The sequence below is a fragment of the Mus caroli genome, chromosome 7 (genome assembly GCF_900094665.2).
Source record: "Mus caroli chromosome 7, CAROLI_EIJ_v1.1, whole genome shotgun sequence".
NCBI lineage: Eukaryota > Metazoa > Chordata > Mammalia > Rodentia > Muridae > Mus > Mus caroli.
Genome location: NC_034576.1, coordinates 108,079,557 through 108,103,169, shown reverse-complemented (window position 1 = coordinate 108,103,169; position 23,613 = coordinate 108,079,557). Strand labels below are relative to the sequence as shown.

The 23,613-nt window shown below is 45.5% G+C and overlaps 1 protein-coding gene across 3 annotated transcripts in view; it reads right to left on the bottom strand.

Moving 5' to 3' along the window:
* Dnhd1 (dynein heavy chain domain 1) overlaps window positions 1-23,613 on the bottom strand; it is a 69,639-nt gene that overhangs the window by 6,099 nt on the left and 39,927 nt on the right. The window contains exons 20-40 of one of the 3 annotated variants that reach the window (XM_021167320.2): window positions 23,155-23,280; window positions 22,712-22,809; window positions 19,725-22,602; window positions 19,360-19,525; window positions 19,008-19,200; window positions 18,478-18,766; window positions 11,455-13,063; window positions 11,073-11,281; window positions 10,649-10,853; window positions 10,471-10,573; window positions 7,499-7,648; window positions 7,080-7,262; window positions 6,538-6,969; window positions 5,907-6,369; window positions 3,358-3,657; window positions 2,997-3,149; window positions 2,639-2,817; window positions 1,552-2,517; window positions 1,172-1,358; window positions 859-972; window positions 573-771 (exon numbers count right to left, since the gene is read on the bottom strand). In XM_021167320.2, coding sequence (XP_021022979.1) covers window positions 573-771; window positions 859-972; window positions 1,172-1,358; window positions 1,552-2,517; window positions 2,639-2,817; window positions 2,997-3,149; window positions 3,358-3,657; window positions 5,907-6,369; window positions 6,538-6,969; window positions 7,080-7,262; window positions 7,499-7,648; window positions 10,471-10,573; window positions 10,649-10,853; window positions 11,073-11,281; window positions 11,455-13,063; window positions 18,478-18,766; window positions 19,008-19,200; window positions 19,360-19,525; window positions 19,725-22,602; window positions 22,712-22,809; window positions 23,155-23,280 — 9,202 coding nt within the window. Of the gene's footprint in view, window positions 1-572; window positions 772-858; window positions 973-1,171; window positions 1,359-1,551; window positions 2,518-2,638; window positions 2,818-2,996; window positions 3,150-3,357; window positions 3,658-5,906; window positions 6,370-6,537; window positions 6,970-7,079; window positions 7,263-7,498; window positions 7,649-10,470; window positions 10,574-10,648; window positions 10,854-11,072; window positions 11,282-11,454; window positions 13,064-18,477; window positions 18,767-19,007; window positions 19,201-19,359; window positions 19,526-19,724; window positions 22,603-22,711; window positions 22,810-23,154; window positions 23,281-23,613 lie in introns of those variants that run through there. The other 2 variants (XM_021167323.1, XM_021167324.2) reach the window with 2 other exon arrangements.

Genomic DNA, 23,613 nt, shown 5'->3' with positions numbered 1-23,613 from the left:
GATCATATGCCCCAGTACAGGGGAATGCCAGGGTCAGGAAGAGGGAGGGTTGGGGAATAGGGCAGGGGGAGGGTATAGAGGGCTTTGGGGATAGCATTTGAAATGTAAATGAAGAAAATATCTAATAAAAATAAATTAAAACAACAACAACAACAAAACCCTGCTCTTTCCTCCAGTCCCGCCTCCTGTTTGTTCTTCACATCGCAGCCTGGGTAATGCTTTCAGCAGACAGAATCAAGTATCCTCTCATATTTAAAACTCCCTCAGTGGCTTCCTGATGTCTGCAGAATAACTTCAGGCCTCTTGCCATGGTCCTAAAAGCCAAGTGTGATAAACTTCACCTTTCTCTAGTCCATCCCTTACATGTGCACATCAGTCACACTAAAGTCATACCCTCTGCTCAAAAAGCCCAGTGTCTACCCAATTTGCTCTGCTTTTAAGGCTTGGTTGGTTAAAAGTGAGATGGCAGATAAAGTCTTTGAAGAAGACTTCCTTGCCTTCACTCTTCAGAGGTCATGTGAAAGATACCCAGTGTTTGCTGGATGACTGAATGGGACTGGTGGATCACTCACCAGCGCCCCCTGTGTGCTTGCAGCTTTAAACCATAGAGCTGTCTGTGTAGTAGGATACCATGCAAGAAGAATAAAGGCAGTGTCTGGGTGAGAGGTTGTGTGCAGAGTCCTTGCTGGGAATCCAAACTGTCGATCAAGATCCGGCCCAGTTCTAAGGACTGATTCCAGAAAACAGGCATGGAGCTCTGGGTCAGCATCCCTGTGGAGGAAGTAGAGTGCCGAGTCAGCAAGCTGTAGTTACTCTCCCTCTCTTGGACTTGATAGCTTGTTAGGGGATGCTTCCCACCTGGCAAGGAAGTACTGGCCTCAGTAGGCACAATCAGCCAAAGACGGAAATCTCTATGGACAGTGACCACACTCCTGCTTTCTGGTTCAGCTAGCAGTTCAGAGTCTGAGACCACTAAAGTCAGATAAGGGGCTGAAATAAGTCCTCTGGTAATAAATGGATTGACCCACAAGTTCAGGGGTCATATTCAAGACTGGAGCAACAGGAATCAGTCACAAGGCCAAAGGGATAGGCTTTGAACTTGGAGATCAGCCATGAAAGCCTTAGGACCAAGTGTAGGGTATCCCAAGCCATCCCAAGGCAGTATCCTTACCCCTGGCTCTATCCAGCAGTCCCTGCAATGGCTGTAAGAGCTCTCTTGGCCAAAAGGGCATCAAATGACAGTTATCTAGCACTAGCCAGTGCCCCTGGAGCATAGCCTGGCATAGAGTGTTGACTACAGTTGATACAGGATCCCAGTCTTCCGAGCCCAGTGCTATCACATGTAGATGCTTCTGAGGCTGGGAACCAATAGAAAGGTGACAGAGTGACTCAAGGTGATCTTGGGGTGATTTGATAGACTCAGTTATGCCACAATAATCCTAAAGTGTCCATGTAATTAACATAAGAAATGCTGGGACAGCACCCCCCACCCCCACTCTATCACAGCCCACAGAAGCCCACACACTCTGGGCCAAGTAACTAGATCCAAACCTTTTCGTGATTGGCAGCCAGTTTCCGGATAACAGTCACAGGATGCAGGGTGGCTGTAGGGTGGCCAGGTGGTGGCAGCAAGATCAGTATGGGCTGAGTAGGCTGAATATGTTCAAAGATCATGGTAGGAGCACCCAGGTTTTCATCTAGTGGCCGACCTAATAGGCTGGTGGTGAGGTCTGCTAAGGCACCTGCCAGGCAATCTGGTCGCAGTACCCGCCACAGAATCAGCTTCTGGAAGAGGCTAAGTGGCTCAGAATTAGGACCAGGTGCAGGACCTAGCACAGTGGATGATAGTGACAGGTAATCCTGCCACACACCAGATTGACCTGCCAGGGATTCACACAGCCCTGCAAATGGGGGCAACAGTTCCAATGCTCCACATTCTTCCCAGGCTCTTGAACTTAGCCAGGCTGGCCTAACCACACCAGGGATCTGCATGTTGTGACCTGAGCTGGGAGAGGCTGACAGTCCAGGCCATAATGCCAATCTCTCTAGCTTTGGTGTCTTCTTTGTCACTTGCAGCATGGCCAAAGCACCGAAGGCACCCACCAAGGGTGTTTGGATCAAGCCTAGGGCAACCACAGTGTTGGTCAGCAGCTGGCGGGCCAGGTGTATTTTCAACCGTAGCAGATGGCTGGGCAAGTCTTCTCCACGATAACTGTCATATGGCTTCATGCTGTCTATAGCCCGCCTGATGACTGCCAACCAATTCTCTGACGTCATACAGAAAGATGGCAGAAGGTTCTGTAGAGGGCTTAGAGCTTCTACCATAGCCATTCCATGATAAGCTACGGGCCGGTAGGGTGCCCACAATGCCACCACCTCCTGCTTCTGGTCTTCTAGCTCTTCCATTTGAGCATTCAGTTGACATATCTTTGCCTGAGTCCTCACCATTTTTCTCAAAAACTTGGATGGTTTCTGACGCTTTTGGTTCTGACGTAGCAATGTCACCAGCAACTGTTCCTAAATGTGGTAATTTGTTGGATGGACCTGCACCTTTGTGATGGTCCCCAAACATCATCTTTAGCTCTATACTTGAACCTTACCAATGTTTATCCCACCCACAGACTGGGCCCCCATGCACCTCATCAGCCTTCATAGCTTCATAGGTATCTGCTGCTCTGATTTTGAGATCTTGCCAGCGGGTTTCAAGCTCAGGGCGCTCTCTGCACAGGATTTCATGCAGCATTTGTTCTTCTAGTATTTCCATGTTCAGACCCAGATCCAGAACATTCAACCCTTTCAGCAATTCAAAACCTAGTACTTGGGTCACATGGAAAATACTAATTTACCCATGTCAGAGTCAAGGATAGAATAGACGGGGAATGTGGCTCTGTCATAGTTCTTCTCTCTGGGCCTAGTTGAATGAAAGGCTCCTTAGGGATGATTCTAGGGGCCTAGTATGTCTACAAAGCTATGCCAGTAACTTACTCTGGTCTCACCTCGGCTCAAAGCATGGATGGGAAAGGTAGTGCTCAGAAAGAGACAGAAGCCAGGCTGCACGGAGGGTGGACTCAGATTCTTCTTTGACAGCAGCCATTGAAGTTCTTGGCACCCTAGGCTCAGCTCCACATTGGTCAAGAGCACAGGCAAGCCTGTGAAGGGGGAAAAAATCAACCTATCCATACACCAGCACCACGCCATCCAGTTCTAGCACAAGATCTGTTTCTCTGGGTTTATAAGAGGGCTCTATCAAGATTCTTCAACACAGTGAGATACATGATCAGAGCTGAGGTCAGAATGGGCATGAAAGGATTGTGGGGTCAGGGAATCAGGAAAGAAAATGGGGGCTGTAGCTCTCACCATTGGCAGCTGCCTCCAGGAGCTGGGGACCCAACTCTGGGTCAGTGCCTGAGAGCACAGTGAGGCAGGAGGGCAGAGACTGAGTCTCAGAAGGGAGACTTGAGTGTGAGCTTGAGTTCTCTGGCTCATTCTCTTTTTCTGTTTCTTGTACTTCCTGCTCGTTCTCTCCCTCAATCTTGTTTTCCTCTGCTTTCTGCTCTTTTCTTTGCTCATTGGCCTCATCTTCCTCTTCATTGTTCTCATCTTCCAGTTCATCTTCTGTGTTATTCCCACTATCTTGGTTTGGCACAGAGTACTTTTCTGGGGTGGAAAGTTGTAAAAGAGTGCTTCTTAGAGTAGGAACTGGGATTTTGAGGAGTCCTGATCACCCAAGGAGAGGGTTCATGTATGGAGTCTAAGGAAGACAGTTTAGGAAAGCTGCTTAAGTGACTCAGTTGATATTAGTAATGACCTCATAGAGTTTTTCTGAAGATTTACTGTGATGATACACACAGTTTGAGCCAGTACATGGAAAACAGTAAATGCTGGTTGACAATATTACTTTGAAGTTAGACTAGCCCCCAAGAAGAACTAGTCATCTCTGAAATTTTATCCATTTCTGCCCTTTCTATAAGTTGATTAGAGGAGTCAGTAACACCCCCCCCCCATCTTTTTTTTTTAAACATAAGCTATTCTGGCTGTAACAACTGAAAATTGTCCTCCTTGATATGGAAACTGAAAGCAATGACTTGTAATTGAAGGACTGTAAATTATCACACTAGACAAGTCATGGCTGGGGTGCTGGAACCATACAAGGTGGTATGAGAACAGCTATTCCCAATGCTCCTCTCCTTCAAGACAAGATAAATGTTTGTTTTCTTACATGGCTTTCATACAAGTGGAGGCTGCCAGGCCTACCGTTTGTTGCATTCATTTTGTTTTGCTAAAAAATTACTGCAAATTTAAGAAGTTAACGCTGCCATTTATTATCCCTAAGTATTAAAGGCTAGTGGTCCAGCACAGCATGGTCATCTGGGACTGGAGGTCCTCCATCAGGTTTAGTGGACTATTTGTTGTTTGTTTAAGATACGATCTCATTTTGTTCCCCAAACTGTCCTCACACTGTTGGGCCCAAGCCACCCTCATGCTGTGGCTTCTTGAGTAGCTGAGTGCATAGGTGTGTACTGCTAAGCCTGGCTCCTACTGGATTTTCACAGTGTTTATTTCCTTCCCACAACTGACATGTCATCCCCATCCATCTCAAGTCAACAATAGTTTGTTGACTGCTCCCTGGCCTTCTAATCTCTCTGTGTTTTCTTTCCTCCTTTCTTCTCTGAAGGGCTCATTGGATTAGCTTGAGCTCACTGAGATAATTCAGATTAATAGCTTCCCTTAAGATGCATTGATTAGTAACCTTTGGTACATCTGAGCCTTTCCACATGGGAGGCCTACCAGAGGGCAAAGGTTAACGGCTGAGGATGTGGCTTGATGGTACAATGCTTTCCTACAATCCCCAACTTGAAAAAAAATCACAGGGACAAAAGTTCTGCCCAACACTTCTGAAAATCTTTTGCTTTCCTGACAGAAGAGACATAAATTGCCAGTAGTAATTTTGACATGCTATCTGGGTGGTGCACATCCTGCAACTATGATGTATGGATTAATTTCTGGGATGACCATAGCAACTTTCCATAAATTTAGTGTCTTAAACTAATATTCTCTCAAGAGTTGTGGAGACCAGAAGTCTAAAATCAGTGTGCCAGCAAAGCCATCTTCCCTCCAAAGGCTCTAAAAGGAGATCTGTCTTTGTCACTTACATCCCCTGGTGACTAGAATTTTAGGTATTCCTTAGTTTGTGGCTCTGTAACTGCCTCTTTCATATAATCCCCCCAACTGTTTATCTATGCCCTCTACTCTGTCTCCTAAAAGATGACTGTCATGGGACTTATAGCTCACTCATAGAAGGAAAAGAATGATCTTATTTCAAGGTCTTGAAGTTCATTATTTCTATAATGGCCCTAGGTCCATAGAAGGCTAGAATTTCCCTCTCATCTATTCAACTGCCAAACTCCTTCTTTTACAAATGGATTCATTCCCTTTTTCTAGGAAATGTTCGTGCCAATACTCTATCTATTCAGATAGGCCCCTGATTCAAACTTAGCCAAATCTTTCCCCTCTATATTGGACCCAGAGGATGTGGCACAGATACAGGCAGATAAAAATATCTTCAAGGAATTTCTCAATATTTCATGAATTTGGGTAATAAATATTACCGCAAACTGTAAGCTTTAGTTGTAAGTAAGATTTCCTGTGGTGTTGAGTAGGCTGGAGAAGTGGAAGATCATGGCTTGGTCAGCTATGTAGATTTAGGGTCATTTTAGCATGAGCTAAAACCAACCACACAAAACTGGTAAATGGGACCATTTATTAATGTGGTTTATGCTGGTAAAATAATATAGTTTAGCCACAAAAAGTCAGTCTCTTCACCATGGAAGGGCAAACCACAGGAAGCTGAGTGTTGGGGGCTCAGAGTCCCAAGAAGCTCAGTACCATCCATTATCTGTGCCTACCTCTGCTCTCTTTGGGAGATGGTTCCAACGACCTGTTCTTTTTTGGAGGTAGTGGATTCAACCACATGATGGCCTGGTTGCTGGGGTCAATCAGCAGAGGCCAACGGGAACTGCTGAAATGGATGTGGCTTCGCAGCAGCAGGCCTAGCAGACGGGCTGACTTTGCTTGGGGCTTCAGGTCTCGATCCCACTGGTGCTGTTCAGATCCATAGCTCAGCAAGGTCAAAATACTGAAGGGAGTACGTGTGGGCAGCAGAGGGTTCTTTGGTACCCCAACAGATTTCTGCCTCAGTGCCTGTGCCACATCATCTGGGTCTAGGGCTTCCTCAGAGCCCTGACACAGAGATAGCCACTTTTCTAGCAGTTCTTGGCGCCGCTGTGGTGGGAAGGGACCCAGATAGATGATGGCAGCTGAGCACAAGAGTGCATCTCCAAACACAGTCTTAGCTTGCTCCTGCAACTTCTAGTGTGGACAAGTGACCAAAGCATGAGTAGGGATGAGGTGGGGGGCATGTGGAAGGGCAGTCAGGGGTTACCTGAGGGGAGCAGGTACAATACAGAGGGGAAGTATGGAGAAGAGGGGTATAAAATGAACTGGAAGTAAAACATATGGGATGTATGGGCTTGTTACCTGGAGCTGTGTTGTCCACATGTGCATGGGCGTGAGCAGTGCGGACTTCATGGGCCATTTCTGAAAGTTTCCACATTGTGCCTGATTGAGGGTCTCCACTACATGGTTATGACTGACTTGGGCAGCTTCTAGCCTTTTAGCCAAAGACCGAGTTTGCTCCAGCAGATCATGGGCCTGAAACTGGAACTGGCCAAGGCGTGCCTGCTCCCGAGCCAGTGTTGCATCTACCTGCCGCAGCAGCAGGCCAGTGGGCAATCCTCGGCGTTGTGCCAACCCATAGCGCAGGACCGCCCAGAGCCAGACTGCCAGGTTTGCTGCAGGAATGCTTACTGACCTCAAGGCTGCATCACTCATACCTGGAGCCCTTAGAGCTTCATTTAACTTGACCAACTCTGAGTCTGTCAGCTTCTCCTTGGGAAAGAATACCAGCTCCTGGGAGGACATGTGTTAAGGGGAGAGAAGATATGGGTGCCCTTGACCTTGACTCAATAGGCCTCTCTTTATACCACCCCTCTCCCTTTATGATGCCTCATCTTCCCTACCTGATAAAAGTCTTCAGTACATAACAGCTGCTTGGCACTGGACCAGCCCGTCTCTTGGTGGAACAGGTCACACAATGCATCTGTCACCTTGACTACAGATTCTGGTGGGGCTCGATAGCTCCTTATCTCCTCAAAGTCAGCCACCCGCAGCTGGCTCAAAGGACCTACAAATGCCTTGCCCATCTAAATGAGAACAGATGCATGCTGCATAGACCGTGCGATGCTCTGTCCATTCTTCAGGATGTTTCCAAGAGAACTCACCTCTCTTAAGGGTCCTCATGAAGGTCCATTCCCAAGCCACCCTATCACCTTGGCCTCCCTGGCAGGAACCCTAACTATTAGCCACCCCATTCTGTCCTCTGGGTATCCTATGAGTTGTTGTCCTCTCTACAGTAGGCTAGGTAGCAGGAAGAACCTACCTGCTCCAGGAAAACCTCCTGTTGAGCCTTTAGGGCATCATGCTGCTTGACCAGATTCTCAATGAGGCTCTCCTGATGTTGGCATTCTACCATCTTCTGCCTATACATGATCTTGGATTGCTCGAGTTGGCCTTGATATATACCAACACTCTGTGAACAGAGGCCCAGATCTTGCAGCTCCATTCCCTGGGCTATCTGAGACTACCCCATTTCATGACATCAGATCTCTCTGTCTCTTCTTTTGCCACCTCCTAAAATACTTCCTTAATAAAAGTTTTCAGGCTCCCATTTCTTCTCATCCTACCCTTCTGCATGTCCTCTAATCTTATGGCTTTGACTTGTTGTATTATGTAGTGTTTTACTTTACTGTATCAGTATTCTAAAAACTCAAATCTCTTTTTCCACATTTCTTTCCCAGTCCTATACTATGTATCCATCTACTTCAGCCTTTTGTAAGCCCCTCCAACTCTATGTCTCCCAGATGAATATGTTCATGTCTCCTGAGCTATCTTACTCCATTCTCTGTGTCCTTTTTCCAAAGAACTTTGACAGAATATACTCAGATTAGTCACAGAAGAAATCTTGTTGTTACCCTTTGCTCCATCCCCTTTATTTTCTCAACCCTAGATCACTTTATAGACCTTTCCATTATACCTCCAGAGGGTTTCTTATCCCAATTCCCGTTCCATGTCTGCTGACAGTCAGAATCTCTCTCCTGAGCCATACTCCTTTTCTAATTGGTACCTTGGTTTCACTTCTCATTTACCTTCCAGCCATTCACTACATTGCAGCCTAATTGGTTTTCTTAACTGAATCTCATTGTCTTTGTGTCTTAACACTTGCCTTTGTAGCCACATCTCTCCATGTTCCTTGTTTTGTTTTGTTTTCCCTGAGCACTATTGTCTTCAGCCATTACTACCTTTGGCTTCCTCCAGTGTGCTGTGTATTCTCTAGTCTCTGTGCCTTCATTCAGGCTGGTGCACCAGTCCACTCTTCCCCTCCACTCCCCTGTATGCCTGTCCAAATCTTACCTCAGAGAAAAACTTTTGTGTACTTTATCTTTCATAAACTTGTATCACATTTTATAGGAATGTTTTCGAACACCGCCTAATCCTATACATCTCATACTGGGACCTCTTCTTCTCTCCCCGCCCTTGCTACACCCTTCCCTTCTCCCCTTTCCTCCCCTCTCTGGAAAAAATTTCATGGTATATCTAGATTCTCTCTGTCAAAATATTAATAACTGAAATTGCACAGACAAGTCCTTTAGCTTCTTTGGATCTCTGTTTTCTCATCAGTAAATCAGAATGGAGAGCTTCTTTCTGTGCAAGGAATGTATATATGTTTTTATCTACCCATCAATTTACATGCAGGTATAAACACAAATACAGACATAAATGTTGAGGACCTGGGAAAAGTTATAGAGTTCAATTAATTTTGTTGGTGATATCAATGAATAAATGAACTAATTGAATATGAGAAAGGAGAAAAATGGAGGAGAACAGAATGATTTTAGGGTCTTGGCTTAGATGATTAAGGGAATAGTAGTACAATTTTGGGGGGTAGGAAACACAGGAACAATTCATTATTAGGACCATTGAGTGAATTGCCAAGAGATCTAACAGGATAGCCCCAGAGATTATGGATGTCTCATCTATATTTAGAGCTTGCTATATTATGGTGTAATATAAGGAATTAAGGAATAGGAGGCCTCCTCAATCAGATCAATTATTCATGGTATTAATTATTTTGAGAAAACATAGGACCAAAAGCAAGACAGTAGAATTTAGGATATAAGAGAAAGGGGACTCCTATTTACTTTGAACTTTCTACTACCCCCAGTCCCCATTTTAGAATTCATCTGTGTCTTGAGGTCTAATGTGGCCACCATAGGATGACTAGCATAGGAAGAGAGCACAAGCATCTTGAGAACTCTATGGGCCACAATTTACATAGCACATGATAGAAAACATAAAACATTGGGAGCTAGCCCTGCTCACATTGGTATAAAGAGGTATGCGGACATGCAAGGCCTGAAAGCTTACTTGAAAATTGAAGAGATTACCTAATTCAGAATGGGACACTAGTTCACTTCTCAGTAGTCAGTCCTGGGCCTTTTTCAAAGTTTTATGCAACAGAAACTAAAACAAAGTGTTATTTCAAAAGCCATTGTATTAAAAAACAAAATCCACTACTTTGTGCAAATAACCTCAAGTGGAGTATTTGGCTGGTGAAGGTATAACAGCTCCTGCCCTCTACTTTTAGCAAGCCATGAGAGGCTTATTTATTCAAAAGTGATTGGCTCTTCATAGAAAAGCAAAATGATTGATGTTTGGGCCAGAAAGGAACTGTATTTGGGGTAACAGTCAAGTGGAAACAGGGAAGTGAAGCAAGTATTAGAAATGGAGGGAAGGAGATGGTTCTGAGAAACAACTAGCAGCAGAGGCTGACTAAAGAGATTCGGGACATTGATGTGTAGCACACCATTTAAATATGATTCTGTTTCTTTGCTAGAGTGTATATGTCCCTCTATCTCCATACTCATCTACATTTTCTCATTGTTCAGTACAGTCTTATACATTTGCCTCCCCTCCTTTTTTTTTTTTTTTCTCTTTTCTTTTGGAAGAAAGATACAAAACAAAGTAGTAGACGGGGTGGGGGACAGATGGCTGTCATGAGTTCCACTGAAGAGGATAAGAAATCCAAGGATCTTGGGGACATACCAAACTGAGTAACGACACTAAAGGCATCCAAGGGCAGATACTTGAGATTTCTGTGTTACAAAAGTCAATCTAGTCTGAGCTGCATCATGGGAAACTTTGGGCCCTGGGCTCTAACAGGAGAGGCAGCAGGAATTAAAGAGATCCACCAAGGAGAAGAAGACTCTAAAAGAAATGAGAATTCCCCAGGCCCCCTTTTCATCCTCTTGTCTTGATACAACTATGTAAATCTCACAGTCTTCTTCCTCTTACTTTGTAGGAGCCTTTTAGCTGCGTTTCCAAGTCACTGAGCAGGTTGGTTTGGGTACTGTGCCTCTCAACCATCAGCCTCAGAGTCTTCAAGGCAGTCTGAATGCTAGAAACACAATAGACCTCTTAAGTGGACTCAGAAGATAAGAAGGAAGTGAACTGCAAGGGTAGGGCCACTTACCGACTGGCCCTCATCCTCATCTGCAGGATCATCTGCTGCTGTTGCTGCCGGAACATATCCAAGAAGTCCTGGAAGGTCTTGGGGGTGACAAGTGGCAATGCAGGGCACATGTGTTTATGGTAACAGGCAGATGAAACATGGATGCGAGCCATGATGTTGGCCACATTGGGAATTAAGTGCTTGAAATCTGGGCACTTCAAGGAACCTGAAATGGATATAGTTTTGGTGTGGCCTTGTAGGATTGGATGGCAATGAGAAAGGAAAAGATCTGCTCTCAGTTCAGGAAGGAAAGTAGAAAATGTCAGTCAGAAAGCAAGGAGAGAAGAAGAGTGAGATATCAGATCAAGAAGATGAGACCACCCTGGGCAGGAACTCTCACTCATCAGTTGGGATGAGTAGTCAGAACAAATGAAAAGTGGCTCACCATCATCAAGAGGTAGACTGTGATCATTCTCCAGGCGGAATTGAGCGATCCTGACCAGAGAAGCTTGGTCCCAGGGTTCATAGCGTTCAATACTGGCAATGGTCAATTGAAGGAGATTCAGGAAAAGGGTAGGGGGCAGCTGATTTTGGGCTTCGTTATCTCCCACCATGAAGAACATGTGGAGGTTGTTACACACTTGCTGGTAAAACCTGGAAGTCAGGGAGGACACAGCTGTCATCATCCTCCAGACCAGTTTACATGTCTAGACACTTGTTCCAAATCTGACCCTTTAGCCCTCATGCCAGCTTATAGCTTTTTCTCTTGTCTTTTTGGCCAAGAAAGAGTAAAAGCAGAACTGACTTGGAGGGGTTCTGGGCCTTACCTATTCAGTATTGTGTCCCTCTTAATGGCGTGTTTGTTCACAATGTTCTCCTTGGGGAAGTGCTCTTCGATGTTATCCAGATCTGCTTCTGTGTACTGGTCAGGGAAACTACCTGAGGTTGCCAGGGCCAAGAGTCGGCAAAAGATAGCAACATTCACTCCATCAGGCACCGCAAGAGCCACTGGCTGGTTTAACATGCCAGCATGCCAGCTGACATCTCGGAGACATTGGAAAATAGCTTCCTCTGATTCAACTGATAAATAATGAAGGTGAGCCTGACAAATGCTAGAAGCCAGGATGATGGCTGTATAGCGCCCAGTACCCCGGAATTCTGAGAGCAATAGAGCATGCTGCCGGGGCCTAGCCAGGACTCTGACCAGGTGAGCTACATGCTGGACCATCACAGGGCACTGGGAAAAACTGGAGTTCATCTTCAGCCGAACAGCTGAGGCAACCAACTGCTTTTCAAGGTTTTCCCACTGCCGTTCCAGGTACAAGTTGGAACTCTCAAAGTTAGATCCCAGTGTAAGCTCCAGACTGAACACCAGGTCTGAGGGACTCTCCTGGGGATAGAACAATAGCACCGGTAGCAACAAAGGTAAACTTAAGTCCATCTGGGGTGCCGTCTGCCACTCATGCTTGGGTGTCTTGGACTGGAGCTTACTGCTAGAATCCCTTATATCTTCCTCCTGCTCGGCCATCTGACTTACATTTTCTGTGTTCTCCTTGTTTACTGACTTTCTGGGGAATGGTGCTAGACTGCTCTCACTGAGGAATGAGCCTGTGGTGGCCTGAAGGCCATATGGATCCTCCTCTTCCTCTGATCCACTGTCACTGTTGCTTAAGGTCTCCCACTGGGCTATTTCTTCTTCAGATTCTACTTCAGGTACTTTCTCCTCCTCCACCTCCTCTTCCTCACAGTCCTTGGCCAAGGACTCAGACCCTGGCCCACCACAGAAGACATTCTGAGCTACTTCTAGAAGCAGCTTAGCACAATGGGAACGTTCCCTATCGCTGTCCAGCCGGTCACAAAATGTTCTTTGTGCCTCATGCAACCAAAGACGCACCATGACACGCATAGACATCATGATAGTCAGGCGAGTTCCACGCAAGCCCGATACCCGTCGCAGATACTCCTGGTGATGGAAAGTCTCTGCAAAACCTCGTGAACCCATTCTGGTAGGCAGCAGCTGCAGGCTTCCCAGAATGTGGCTCACGGAATGTGGGGAGAAGCGGTAGTGTGGGCGGAGGGGTGAAGGCATGAAACACTTGCACACAGCCTCCCATGCCTCCACTGAAGCCCTGACAAGGGCTCTTGCCAGAGTGTGCTCCCGCTCCACAGAAGGGAAGCGCTCAAGCCAGGCTTGGATACTAGGGACATGCCTGCTCAACAGGGTGTCCTGAGTCATGCTGTTCAGGGCCAGCACTGTGAAGAGTCGGTAGAGACGTGGACAGAGCGGGCGCTCAGAGTAGCCTGGCACTGTAGCAGTGGCAAGGAAGTTGACTGTAGTCTGCAGAGTCTGTAATTCCAAGGTGTTGTGGGCATAGATGGTGCCTTCCATTGCCTGCCGCAGAGTCTCCAGCACTGGCTGGCAGTTCTTCTCTGGGTCTGTAAAAACATTCAAACCAGCACTAAGGACATGTGCAAGTCCATATTAAAGTATCTCCCATCTCTGCCACATAACTGCTTCCAGCACACAGAGTTGTAAAGGAATTCTATGCACCTGATGCTTTGATAATTGGTAACCTCTGAGTAAGTTGCTCTCTCTTTCCACACATTCCTAGAGTAAAGTGACATCTTCTCTCTCCTCCCTAAGGTCCTACCTATTCATTGCCTGAAGGAAATTAATACTACAATAATATTTGTAAGTTGAGATGGTTGAAAACTGGGTCAGATCACAATTAGAAAGTGCAAATTGTCTCCATTAAAGAACGGACAGTCATGTCACACCTATGCTTTGTTCCAGCCATGGTGGTACAAACATTTCATCCCAGCACCTGGGAGGTAGGCACAGAAGGATCAAGAATTCAAGGCCACCTTTGGCTACAAAGCAGCTTCAGAACCAACCTGGGCTACACGAGAACCTGCCTCAAAAGGGGGGGTAGGGGTGCAGGGAGTGCTGGCCAAGCAAGTTTGATAACTACAATTCAAGAAAATAATGCCAGATGCATTTGTAATCGAGATGGGAGGTAGAAACCTTAGAACAGCTGGGAAGGCACAACACTGGAGCAAGAAAACTCCTGCTGCCCTGGAAAGTGAGACACTGAGACAGAGACAGAGAGAGATCTAGTTCCTAAAAGTTATTCTTTGACTTCTACAGACATGCTGTGGTGTACCTGAACATGCACATATACACATGAATACATAAAATTTTAAATTACTTTAAGATGCAATTTACCAGAGAGAGGCAAGGAGAATGAGGAGGGAAATGGGAAGGGAATTAAGAACAAAGTATATATATATATATATATATATATATATATATATATATATATGAAAATACCATTTGAAACCCATTACTTTGTATCCTAATCTAAAAACACTAAGGAGGGGGAAAAGGTGGTTTACACAAAACAAACTACACATGTTTAAATGTATAGTGAGTACTGACGATGTAGACAGCTCTATAAACCACTGTCTTAATGCTATTTAGATTTTATAAGCCCTAAAAGTTCCTCTGCGCCCCTCTGTTTTTTTTTTACTGTCACCCCCCTTCAACTACCATGCAGACTTTGCTCTTTGAACTGATTTCTATCCCTATCAACTCTGCCTCTTCTAGAGCTTTGTACGAATAGAATCATATAGCAGCTACTTGACCATAGGCTTCCTTTCACTTAGCCCACATTTGCTACTCATACAGTTTTGTTTATCAGTAATTTGATATATTATTATACAATATTCTGTTATGAAAATGACATAATGTATAGGTCCATTAACACAAGGAGGTTAGTTCCAGGCTTTGGCTGTTTTAAATAATGTTTATCCATAAACTTGGGGGGGGGCATGTGTTTGATTTTGCTTAGGCATGTACAAGAAAATAATTATACTGCAATACAATTTTTTTCTCTACACTTAACTTCTACTTACATTCAACCCCACTAACAGAGCCATGGTATTTGTTTTAACTACCAGCAATCTTTTAAGAAAAGCACAAAAAGAAAATGTTAGTCATTCATATGCAACCAAACGGTCATTATTTTTTGATGTTCTTCACTCTTGACTGCACATCAGATTTCCATGTTATCATGGCCACTTTGTGCATTTCTTTTCCTTTTAAGATATATATTTATTCATCTTATTTATTTGCGTGTGTGTGTGTGTGTGTGTGTGTGTGTGTGTGTGTGTGTGAGAGAGAGAGAGAGAGAGAGAGAGAGAGAGAATTTGTCATATACGTGCAGGTTCTAGCAGAGGCCAGAAGAGGGCATTAGCTCCCCTAGAGCTGGAGCTGCAAGTGGTTGTGAGCTGCCATGTCGGTGCTGAGAATTGACTTGGGTCCTCTGAAAGAGCAGCTAATGCTCTTAACCACAGAGTCATCTCTCAAGCACCCATGAATACTGTTTTAGATTTATTTATTTTATGAGAATTAATGTATATTTGCATGTGTATGTGCAGCACATACATGCCTGGTACTCACGGACATGAGAGCAGATGTCAGACTCTGTTGTGGAGCTGGTGTTACAAATAGCTGCCATGTAGGTGTTAGGAACTGAACCAGAATCCTCTGGGAAAACAACAAATAATCTTAACTGCTGAGCCACCTCTCCTGCCCTCTGAACTCTGTAATAGTTGTTTTAAAGTATTTGGCCTCGAAATCTAACATGTATGTCATGCCAGAGTCAGTCTCAATTAAACTCCTCTTCCTCTTTACCCTCGTCCTCCTCTTTCAGGCAGAGCCTTACCATGTGGCCCAGAGTGACCTCATGATCTTCTTATCTTCCTAACTCACCTTCCTGAAGGTTGCAATTACAGGCATGTGCTACCATTCCCAGCTTATTGCTGCTCCCTTCTTGTTCTTCTTCTTGTTCTTCTTCTTCTTCTTGTTCTTGTTGTTGTTGTTGTTGTTGTTGTTGTTCTTCTTCTTCTTCTTCTTCTTCTTCTTCTTCATCTTCTTCTTCTTCTTCCTCTTCTTCTCCCTCTCCCTCCTCTTCCTCCTCCTCCTCCTCCTCCTCCTTCTATTTTTTTAAGACACATTTTGGTGACTGTCACCCAAAGACACCATTTCACATAAGCAGGTCTAGCACTCTTTTCTCCCTTCCCCCTCTCATGTTGTTTGCCATCTTACTACACCTGCCTTTACTCCACTCTAATTGTCAACTAATTTCTTAATTATATTTAAATTCATCATAATGGCCAAAATATAGTTGAAAAGAATTATTTCTCCTGGAGGTGTAGTTACAGGTGGTTGTAAACTGCCCAGTGTGGGTGCTGAGAACTAAATCCAGGTCCTCTGTAAGCGCAGCAAGAACTTAACCACTGAGCCACCTCTCTAGCTCCCTAACACTCTTCCTACCATTAACTTATTCCTTTTTAAAACCATCATTTTGGCCATTCGAGATTCCTCTGTTGTGAATTCAAGACTCTCGGGACTCAAAGGGAAGAACCTTAGATGAATTGTCCTACAGTGGGGAGAGGGGACTTATAGAGCTCACCTCCAGCAGGAAGACAGGGCAACAAGTGTGAAATGGGGTTCCCATCCCACAGTCAAAAAGTCTGACCCATAATTGTTCCTGTCTGACAGAACTGCAGGGACAGAAATGGAGAATAGTCTGAGGAAAAGGAGGGCCCAGCGACAGGCCCAAAGTGGGATCCAGCTCAAGGGGAGGCCCCATGACCTGACACTATTACTGAGGCTATGGAGCACTCACAAACAGTGACCTATCAAGACTGCCCTCTGAAATACCCAACAAGCAGCTGCAAGAGTCAGTTATAGATATTTACACCCAACTAATGGACAGAAGCTGCTGACCCCTGTGATTGAATTAGGGAAAAGCTGGAAGAAACTGAAGAGGAGGGTGACCCTATAGGATGACCAACCAGCAGTCTCAATTAACCTGGACCCCTTGAGATCTCTCAGACACTGGACCACCAACCAGGCAGCATACACCAGCTGATATAAGGCCCCCCAACACATATACAGCAGAGGTGTGCCGGGTCTGGTCAGAGAAGATACACCTAACCCTCAAGAGACTGGAGGCCCCAGGGAGTGTGGAGAGGTCTGGGGAGGTGGAGGGTGGGGACATCTTTGTGAAGACCGGGGGTGGTGTGGAGTGTGAGGAGGTATGGGGTATGGAACATCAGAAGATGGATGAGGGGTGGGGCATAAAAACTAAATTGTAAAAAAAAAATTAAATAAAATTAAATAAATAAAATCATCATTTTACTAAAGTCTCCCCCATCCCCACATCTGAGGCTAGAGAGATGGCATAGTGGTTAAAAGCACTAACTGCTCTTCTAGAGGACCCAGGCTCTAATTTCTAACATTCACAGGATAGCTCACAATAGTCTGTAACTCTAGTTCCAGGGGGTCTGTTGCCCTTTTCTAGCGTTCATGGGCACCAGGCATACACGTGGTACATATTCATATATTCAGGAAACCACTCATACACATAGAAATAAATGCATATATACATACATACAAAATATCCATCTTTCTATGCTCTTATTAAGGATATCATAAAACATGGAAGAGATAGTCAGGAAATTTTAGCTGTCCATTTTTAAAAGTATTAATACACCATTCAAGTTTTCTACATACCACAACAGACTTGACTATAGGATCTGACAAGTCATCCAGTACCTCAGACCACTGACTTTCTTGACTCCAAAAACTTGTGCTTAAACTTTAGTTCTGTTTATTCTTATGTCATACGTGGAACTTGCCATCTGTGGGTAGCATACTTTGGAAAGTTAAAGGTCATTATCCCAAACTTTTAGTCAATTTTCCCCTTTCTTTCTGTTGTTATCTCTTCTTCTACAAATACTTATTGGGAAAATAAATACAAATATTTAATTCTTTCTACCAAAATGAACAAGACATATTCATGCCCTCATGTATCTCAGAATGTGACAAAAAAGACAAATGTGTATGTAACCATAAAATCAGGCTGTTATACATGAAGCTTAGAATGGGTAGCTAATCCACCCTGGGGGCTTAGGCCTCTTTGGGTACTACTGTCTGTGATGATAATACATAGGGTTTTTGCCAAATGGGTCAAGGCAAGGGAGCAGAGGGCAGCATCTTCAGAGGCTGCTTGAGTCCAGTGAGAGCAGGGTGTAGAAACCCAGAGAATGCCTGTTCACAGCAGGCTTGTACTGGATATGTCAGTGTTCCAGGCATTATCTATCTCTAAACCAAGAAGCCTGCCCAAAGATTTGCATGATATTTAGGAGACAGAATTGATAGACATTGGACTAGACATTAATCAAAGAGGAAGAGACTTCAACAAGAGTCCTATCTTGGGGGCCAGCAGGGTGGCTTAGTGGATAAGGACACTTAGAACCAAGCCTGATAACATGCGTTTAATCATTACCTCCACCCCAATGTTAGAAGAGGACTCCCTAAAGTTTCTCTACTCCCCTCCATAAACGTAACATTGGCATGCCCTCCTTCATGCACATACATACACAGTAAATGTTTTTATAAAAAATTTAAAGAGTTATAGCTTAAGTAACCAGTTAGATGGTGGAATCTGTTATTTAGAGACACAGGAACAATTTGGGAGGGCATGATGAGACCAGGGCTGGATATGAGGAACCAATGAGCTCTCAAGGTAAAGATGTACAATAGGTAATTGGATAAATAGGTCTGTGTTTAAGAAAGATGTCTGATTTAGAGATAGGAATTATCAGTCAAAGCAAAGAGATTGTGAGTGAAGCTTTGAGAGAATGTGTAATGAGACAATAATTTGATTTGTTTGGCATCATTTTGATCTGCAGGCATATGTTTGAATCAATGAATATTGCCATGGATTTAGTATGAGATGACAGTAGCTTTCTCTTCACTTCCCCTCCCAGCTCCTCACCAAAAGCAGCCAGGTGCAGATCTTCCATCAGGAAAAGGATGGAGCCTTTGGAGTCCTGGTGATGCCCAGGAATTGAACTGGCTTGTGTTTGGCCATGGACTCCTCTGCTCAGCAGGTGACGAAGGTGAGTAGAATTTAAGGCAGGGTGAATGGGACTGTGAATGGCAGGGTAATTTGGCTTCACCAGCACCTCCACAAAAGTTGACTTCCCCGTTGCTATCTCTCCAGCAAGCAGCACTGGCTGTCCATTTGACAGAAGCAGGTCCACCACATACAAAAGCTGTTCAGTCTGCAGGAAAGGAGCAGGGCTTAGTATGACAGCTTGTCTAGATAGGACAATAATCAAGCCAAAAATTAGGTCTAGGGAACTTGTCTTTAAAGCCATACTTAAAGAAAAGGTTGTGTGTTCTTGAAATTGTGGAACTATCAAGAGTAAGGGCATAGGTTGGGTCTTGAGAGGATCTCAAATATTGGCTACCCTCTAGCATAGCTTCTTAAGTCTCAATCCAAAATATTTTCTGTCTTCATACCTGAGAAGAGGGCTGGAAAGAACCCAGATTTCCTTTGACATGGGTGCTCAGATACTGGCCAGTGAAGGGGACCAGTGTCCCATCTTCAAGGTTTACATGTAGATCAAACACCAAGGCTGAAGGAGGTGGCTCAGGGTAGTTGGGCAGGGAACTAATAGACTTCTTCATGAAGTCATCAAAGAGAGGCCAGTGTCTGCTCAGAGGACACACAGGTAAAAGACAGTCATCAACATTCCATCTATGACATTCATATACTCCACCTTGTCCCCACTATAGCATCCCATGAGTTTTAGATCCCACAGGTCAGTCTACCTCAGCACTTTGTACACCATACCTCCCATTCTCATGGTACCTGGAGGGAAGGTGGGCTCCAAAGCCCCAGATTATGGCAAAAAGAAAGCTGCTGATAGCCAGCAAATGTCTCCTCTGCTTTTTATTCACAATGACACGGTCAGACTGGACCCTGGGTTTTGAAGATTTGAAGTTTTGGATCACAAGATCACTGCCACTAAAGTCCTCTTAGATGGCCAAGGTCACAAGAGGTATCCACATAGGAAGAAGAAGATGGAGGGGAGAACAGAGGTTGGCTACATTACTTCTCTTCACCTTTAGTTGCCTAGAGCAGCTTCACCAAGGAACCCATGCTTATGGTTCAGGAATAACCAGTTACCTTTAAGAACCCAGCTCTGTCAAAAGCCAACCATTTTACCTTCCTACCTTTGTTGTATGACTTCTCTTCCTCAAATAAGTGTAGAAAGGGGTCAAGTAGAGCACTCAAGATACGGACCAGGCTGGTAACTTCTGCCACACCCGGGCAAACAGCTTGATGCCCATGAACCTGTAGCTGAGAACTGGCACCTATTCGGGTAAGGAATCGGAGCACTGAAGGCACCAGCACTTCAGCTAAGTAGTTGAACTCAGTGATTGTCTCTTGCTGTAGGTGGTATTCATGTGGTAGAGATGCCATCAAGACACTAAGCATGGAATGCCAAGTCTGTTCCCCACTACACCAGACAAGAGCACACCGGCCTAACACAGTAGGAGACATGCCTGCTGCCTCCGCCACCTCTATCAAGAAAAAAGTGCCTAGGGGCCGTGCTATCTGTTGGCCATTTGGGAGACTCAGCTGGGGAGGGTCCCTCAGGAGGCAAGTGACAGAGTCTGTCCATGCATGATTAGGGGCCCCATCACATATTATCCATTGCTGGATCCCTGTGAATTTCTCTGATGGCTCTTCTGAGCCCACACTCTTACAATAAGGGGCAGCATGAAGGAGCTTAGGAAAGATGCCATAGTGCCAGGAGGGACCTTCTGACCACCCTAGGTATTCTTTGGAGTTGAGCACACTAGGATATAGGTGGACAATTTCCACAGATTGGAAACCCTTGGTTGAGGTGTGTTCCATGGCTGCCAGCCGATTCTGAATCTTAAATAAGCTCCTCCAACAAGTACTCTTGCCACTGCCTGCAGGGCCCAGGAGCAGAATGCCAGAGGCCTGGCTCAAGGCCTGACTCAGCTGCTCCAGAGATGTCACTGTGTTAGAGGCGGGAAATAGGCCTAACTGCTGGAGTTCTTCCACCACTACTGACTTAATCAGTCTATGGGACACAGGCTCTGCCAGCACATGGCTAGCATTAGGAAAAATCCCACAGAGCAGTTCTTGGAGCTTTTGTAGACGGAGGCCATCGAGAATGCTGAACAGTGGTGAATGCAACAGGGCACGCAGTAGGGCAGCCTCCTCAGAGGCAGCAGGGTTGTAGGGCTGCTGGGACTTCTTTTCTTGGGATGCATTTAGTGTCTGTATTGTGTGTTCCAGTACCTGCTTGAGCAGTGGCAAGCGGCAGGGCAAGTTCCCAGACACCAGCTCACGTTCTAGGGAAAATAATTTAGATAGGCGAGAAGCCATTCGGGAGGCATCCTGTACCCCTGCTCCCAGCAGGTTCAGCTCTGCCACTCTCTGAAGGTCAGGCAGTGCCAATGCCACAGGACGCAGTAGCAGATGCAGATTGGCAGGCATATCAGGACCCAGGGAATGAAGTGTCAAGAAACAGCCAAAGCCAAGACGCATAGACACTTGATGCTTCTCAAAGAAACCAGCACCAAGGAGTAGGGGTTTAGTAGGGTTTATGGTACTGATGTTTTTGGAAGCTTTCTGATATAGTGGGGCATAAAGATGGTGCAGTTCATCCAGACGCTGGCCCAGGGCAGAGAGCAGGCTAGAAGGTAGTTGGTTAACATTCTCTAACAGCAGCCAGGCCCCACCCTGAAGGGCACCATTCAGATAATTTCTCAGACATTGGAACTCTATCTGGGGCAAGCAGGGCATTATTACCAGCTGGCGGCCCAGGGTCCATGCCAGGCTATTCACAGTTTCTGCCTTGCCCAGACCATCCCTGCCAAGTATGGCCCCATAGGCCACCTCATCTAAGGCCATTAAGAGAATAAATACTTGACGCTCATGCATCAGGCTAGGTAGAGGCCCCAGTTTGGGACCCATGTACTCATAATTGTACATGAAGGACCGGCCAAGCACATCTATCCAGCATGCAGCGGGTGACACAGAGGGCTCAGTAGATGCAATGGTTGTAAGACACTCCACGGGGCTTTTGAGGTTCAAGTGAGATGAACCCAGATGATACTTAAGTTGGCGGACCCAGTGGAAGTCTGTCAGATCACTGACCTGGTTCTTCTCCAGGAGTTGGGCTATATCCCTATGAGTCACTGCCTTGACCAGCAGAGTACTGAATAGACTAGTCTGGCGAACAGAAGGCAGAGACTGCCCATCCTGAGAGCTCCTCTGAGAGCGTATAAATTGCACCAGTACCTCAAGATTGTATACATGTACGGAACTCATGTGCATAGTCCTTGACTCAAGCAAAGCCTCCTCCATCTCAGCTCGCCACACTACCTCCTCTGCCACCAGTATACACTGCCATGGAAAAACTTGGACTGCATCTAGCCAGTGCTGGACATACACTTCCATAGGCATCTGTCTTTGTTGAGGCATTGCCTTCAAAGCCTTAATGAGGGATGGGCCTTGAGCAAGGCGGGTGGCCACACAGCTCTGCAGCAGGTTCACTATTATAAGCCGCAGACACTTCTCCAAAGAGGCTAGCCACTTAGGAAGATCTGGATGAAGAGGAAGGGGTTCCTGAAGCTTCACTTCCTCTCCACCTGCCGCTAGCACAGCAATTGTCTCCGCAGTCTCTGTACTTGAGCTTGAATCCTGGTTAATTTTCTTTTTAGTTGATTTGGACCTGAAGTTCACAGCTTTAATGTAAGGAAAACAACGCTGTGCCCATAGCTGGGCCTCGCAGGTATCTAGAGGGGCAGCCAACAGGGCCACCAGTTCACTGTCACTGAGAAAGAAGAGGCGGGGGAAGTTGGCACATACCCCGTAGAGGACATCCTCCAGAGCCATGATGATGGCCTCCAGCTCTCCTGATCCTGCTTTCAGCATTTGCTGTAGATGCTGGCCTTGGAAGTAAGGGCTCCTCTTGGTGTTGGGCAGTATAAGTGACAGAACCATTGGGTCAGCCACAGAGATGCGCATTAGAGTCCGATACTGATCATCCATGGCCTTGAAACGAGCATTCTGTGGTAAGAAAAGTGGTAAGTGAGGGGAATGTGACAGCTCCACTCTTTCATCTAGAGCCCTGGTACTCAGGAGCACTTGCCCAGTCCGCTTTAATTCCCTTTCCTACCAGCTCAGGAGCAGGAAACTCGATCTTCATCTCATGTAGCACTTTATTCAGAAAAATCCACTTCTGCTGGAAAGCCACCCACACCTCCAGCAGGGCACCTGTGGTAAGCAGTCAGAGAAATCTTTGAGAGAGATTCTATGGTTCTAATACCTTTGAAGGGGTCCAGCATCTGCCTGACCTCTCCAGTGACCCATTAGCCCAACAGAAACAAGCCGCACAACAGAACCCAAGGACCTTATGAGAGAAAATAAAACATTCACAGAAATAAAGACCTGATATCACTGAACCAAGAAGGAACCTGGGGAGTCCTTACTCTGTCTTCCCAGATTCTCTTCTGACCTTGGGAAAGTTACTTCCATCTTCTATCCAATGTCCACCTGCCATCCTGTGGGCCAGTCTACATCACATTCCACACATCCACACAACTAGAACCCTGTACTCACCCAGGCCATACATGATGGCTACCCATTCTAAAGCTATTTTATGCAACTGTCCTGACTTTTGGATGGCTAGGATCTTGAATAGAGCCTGGAGACTGTTCTGGATGGCATCTTGTAGGCTGCTGTAGTCTAAGGAAGAAAAAGATGCACTGTCAAAAGTTCAGCTAAGCTGATATTATTCCATGTGAGTCAAGGGCAAGGGTTGGGGCAGAAAAAGAGTACACCTTGACCTTCTAGGAGAGGCAATTACCTCAATACACTTTCTAGCTTCAAAGATTGCATCAGCCCATGGAGATGATATGGTAGATAACTGATATCTTAAAACAGGCACTATGGGCAGACTACAGCTGATTTCTCCTGCTAGATATTGTCATTCTTGTCTAGTTCTACAACATTCTTTAAGGCACCAGAGCCTTTATCCTAGAAAGAGGCCTCATAGATCCAAGTCTCTACACAGTATGC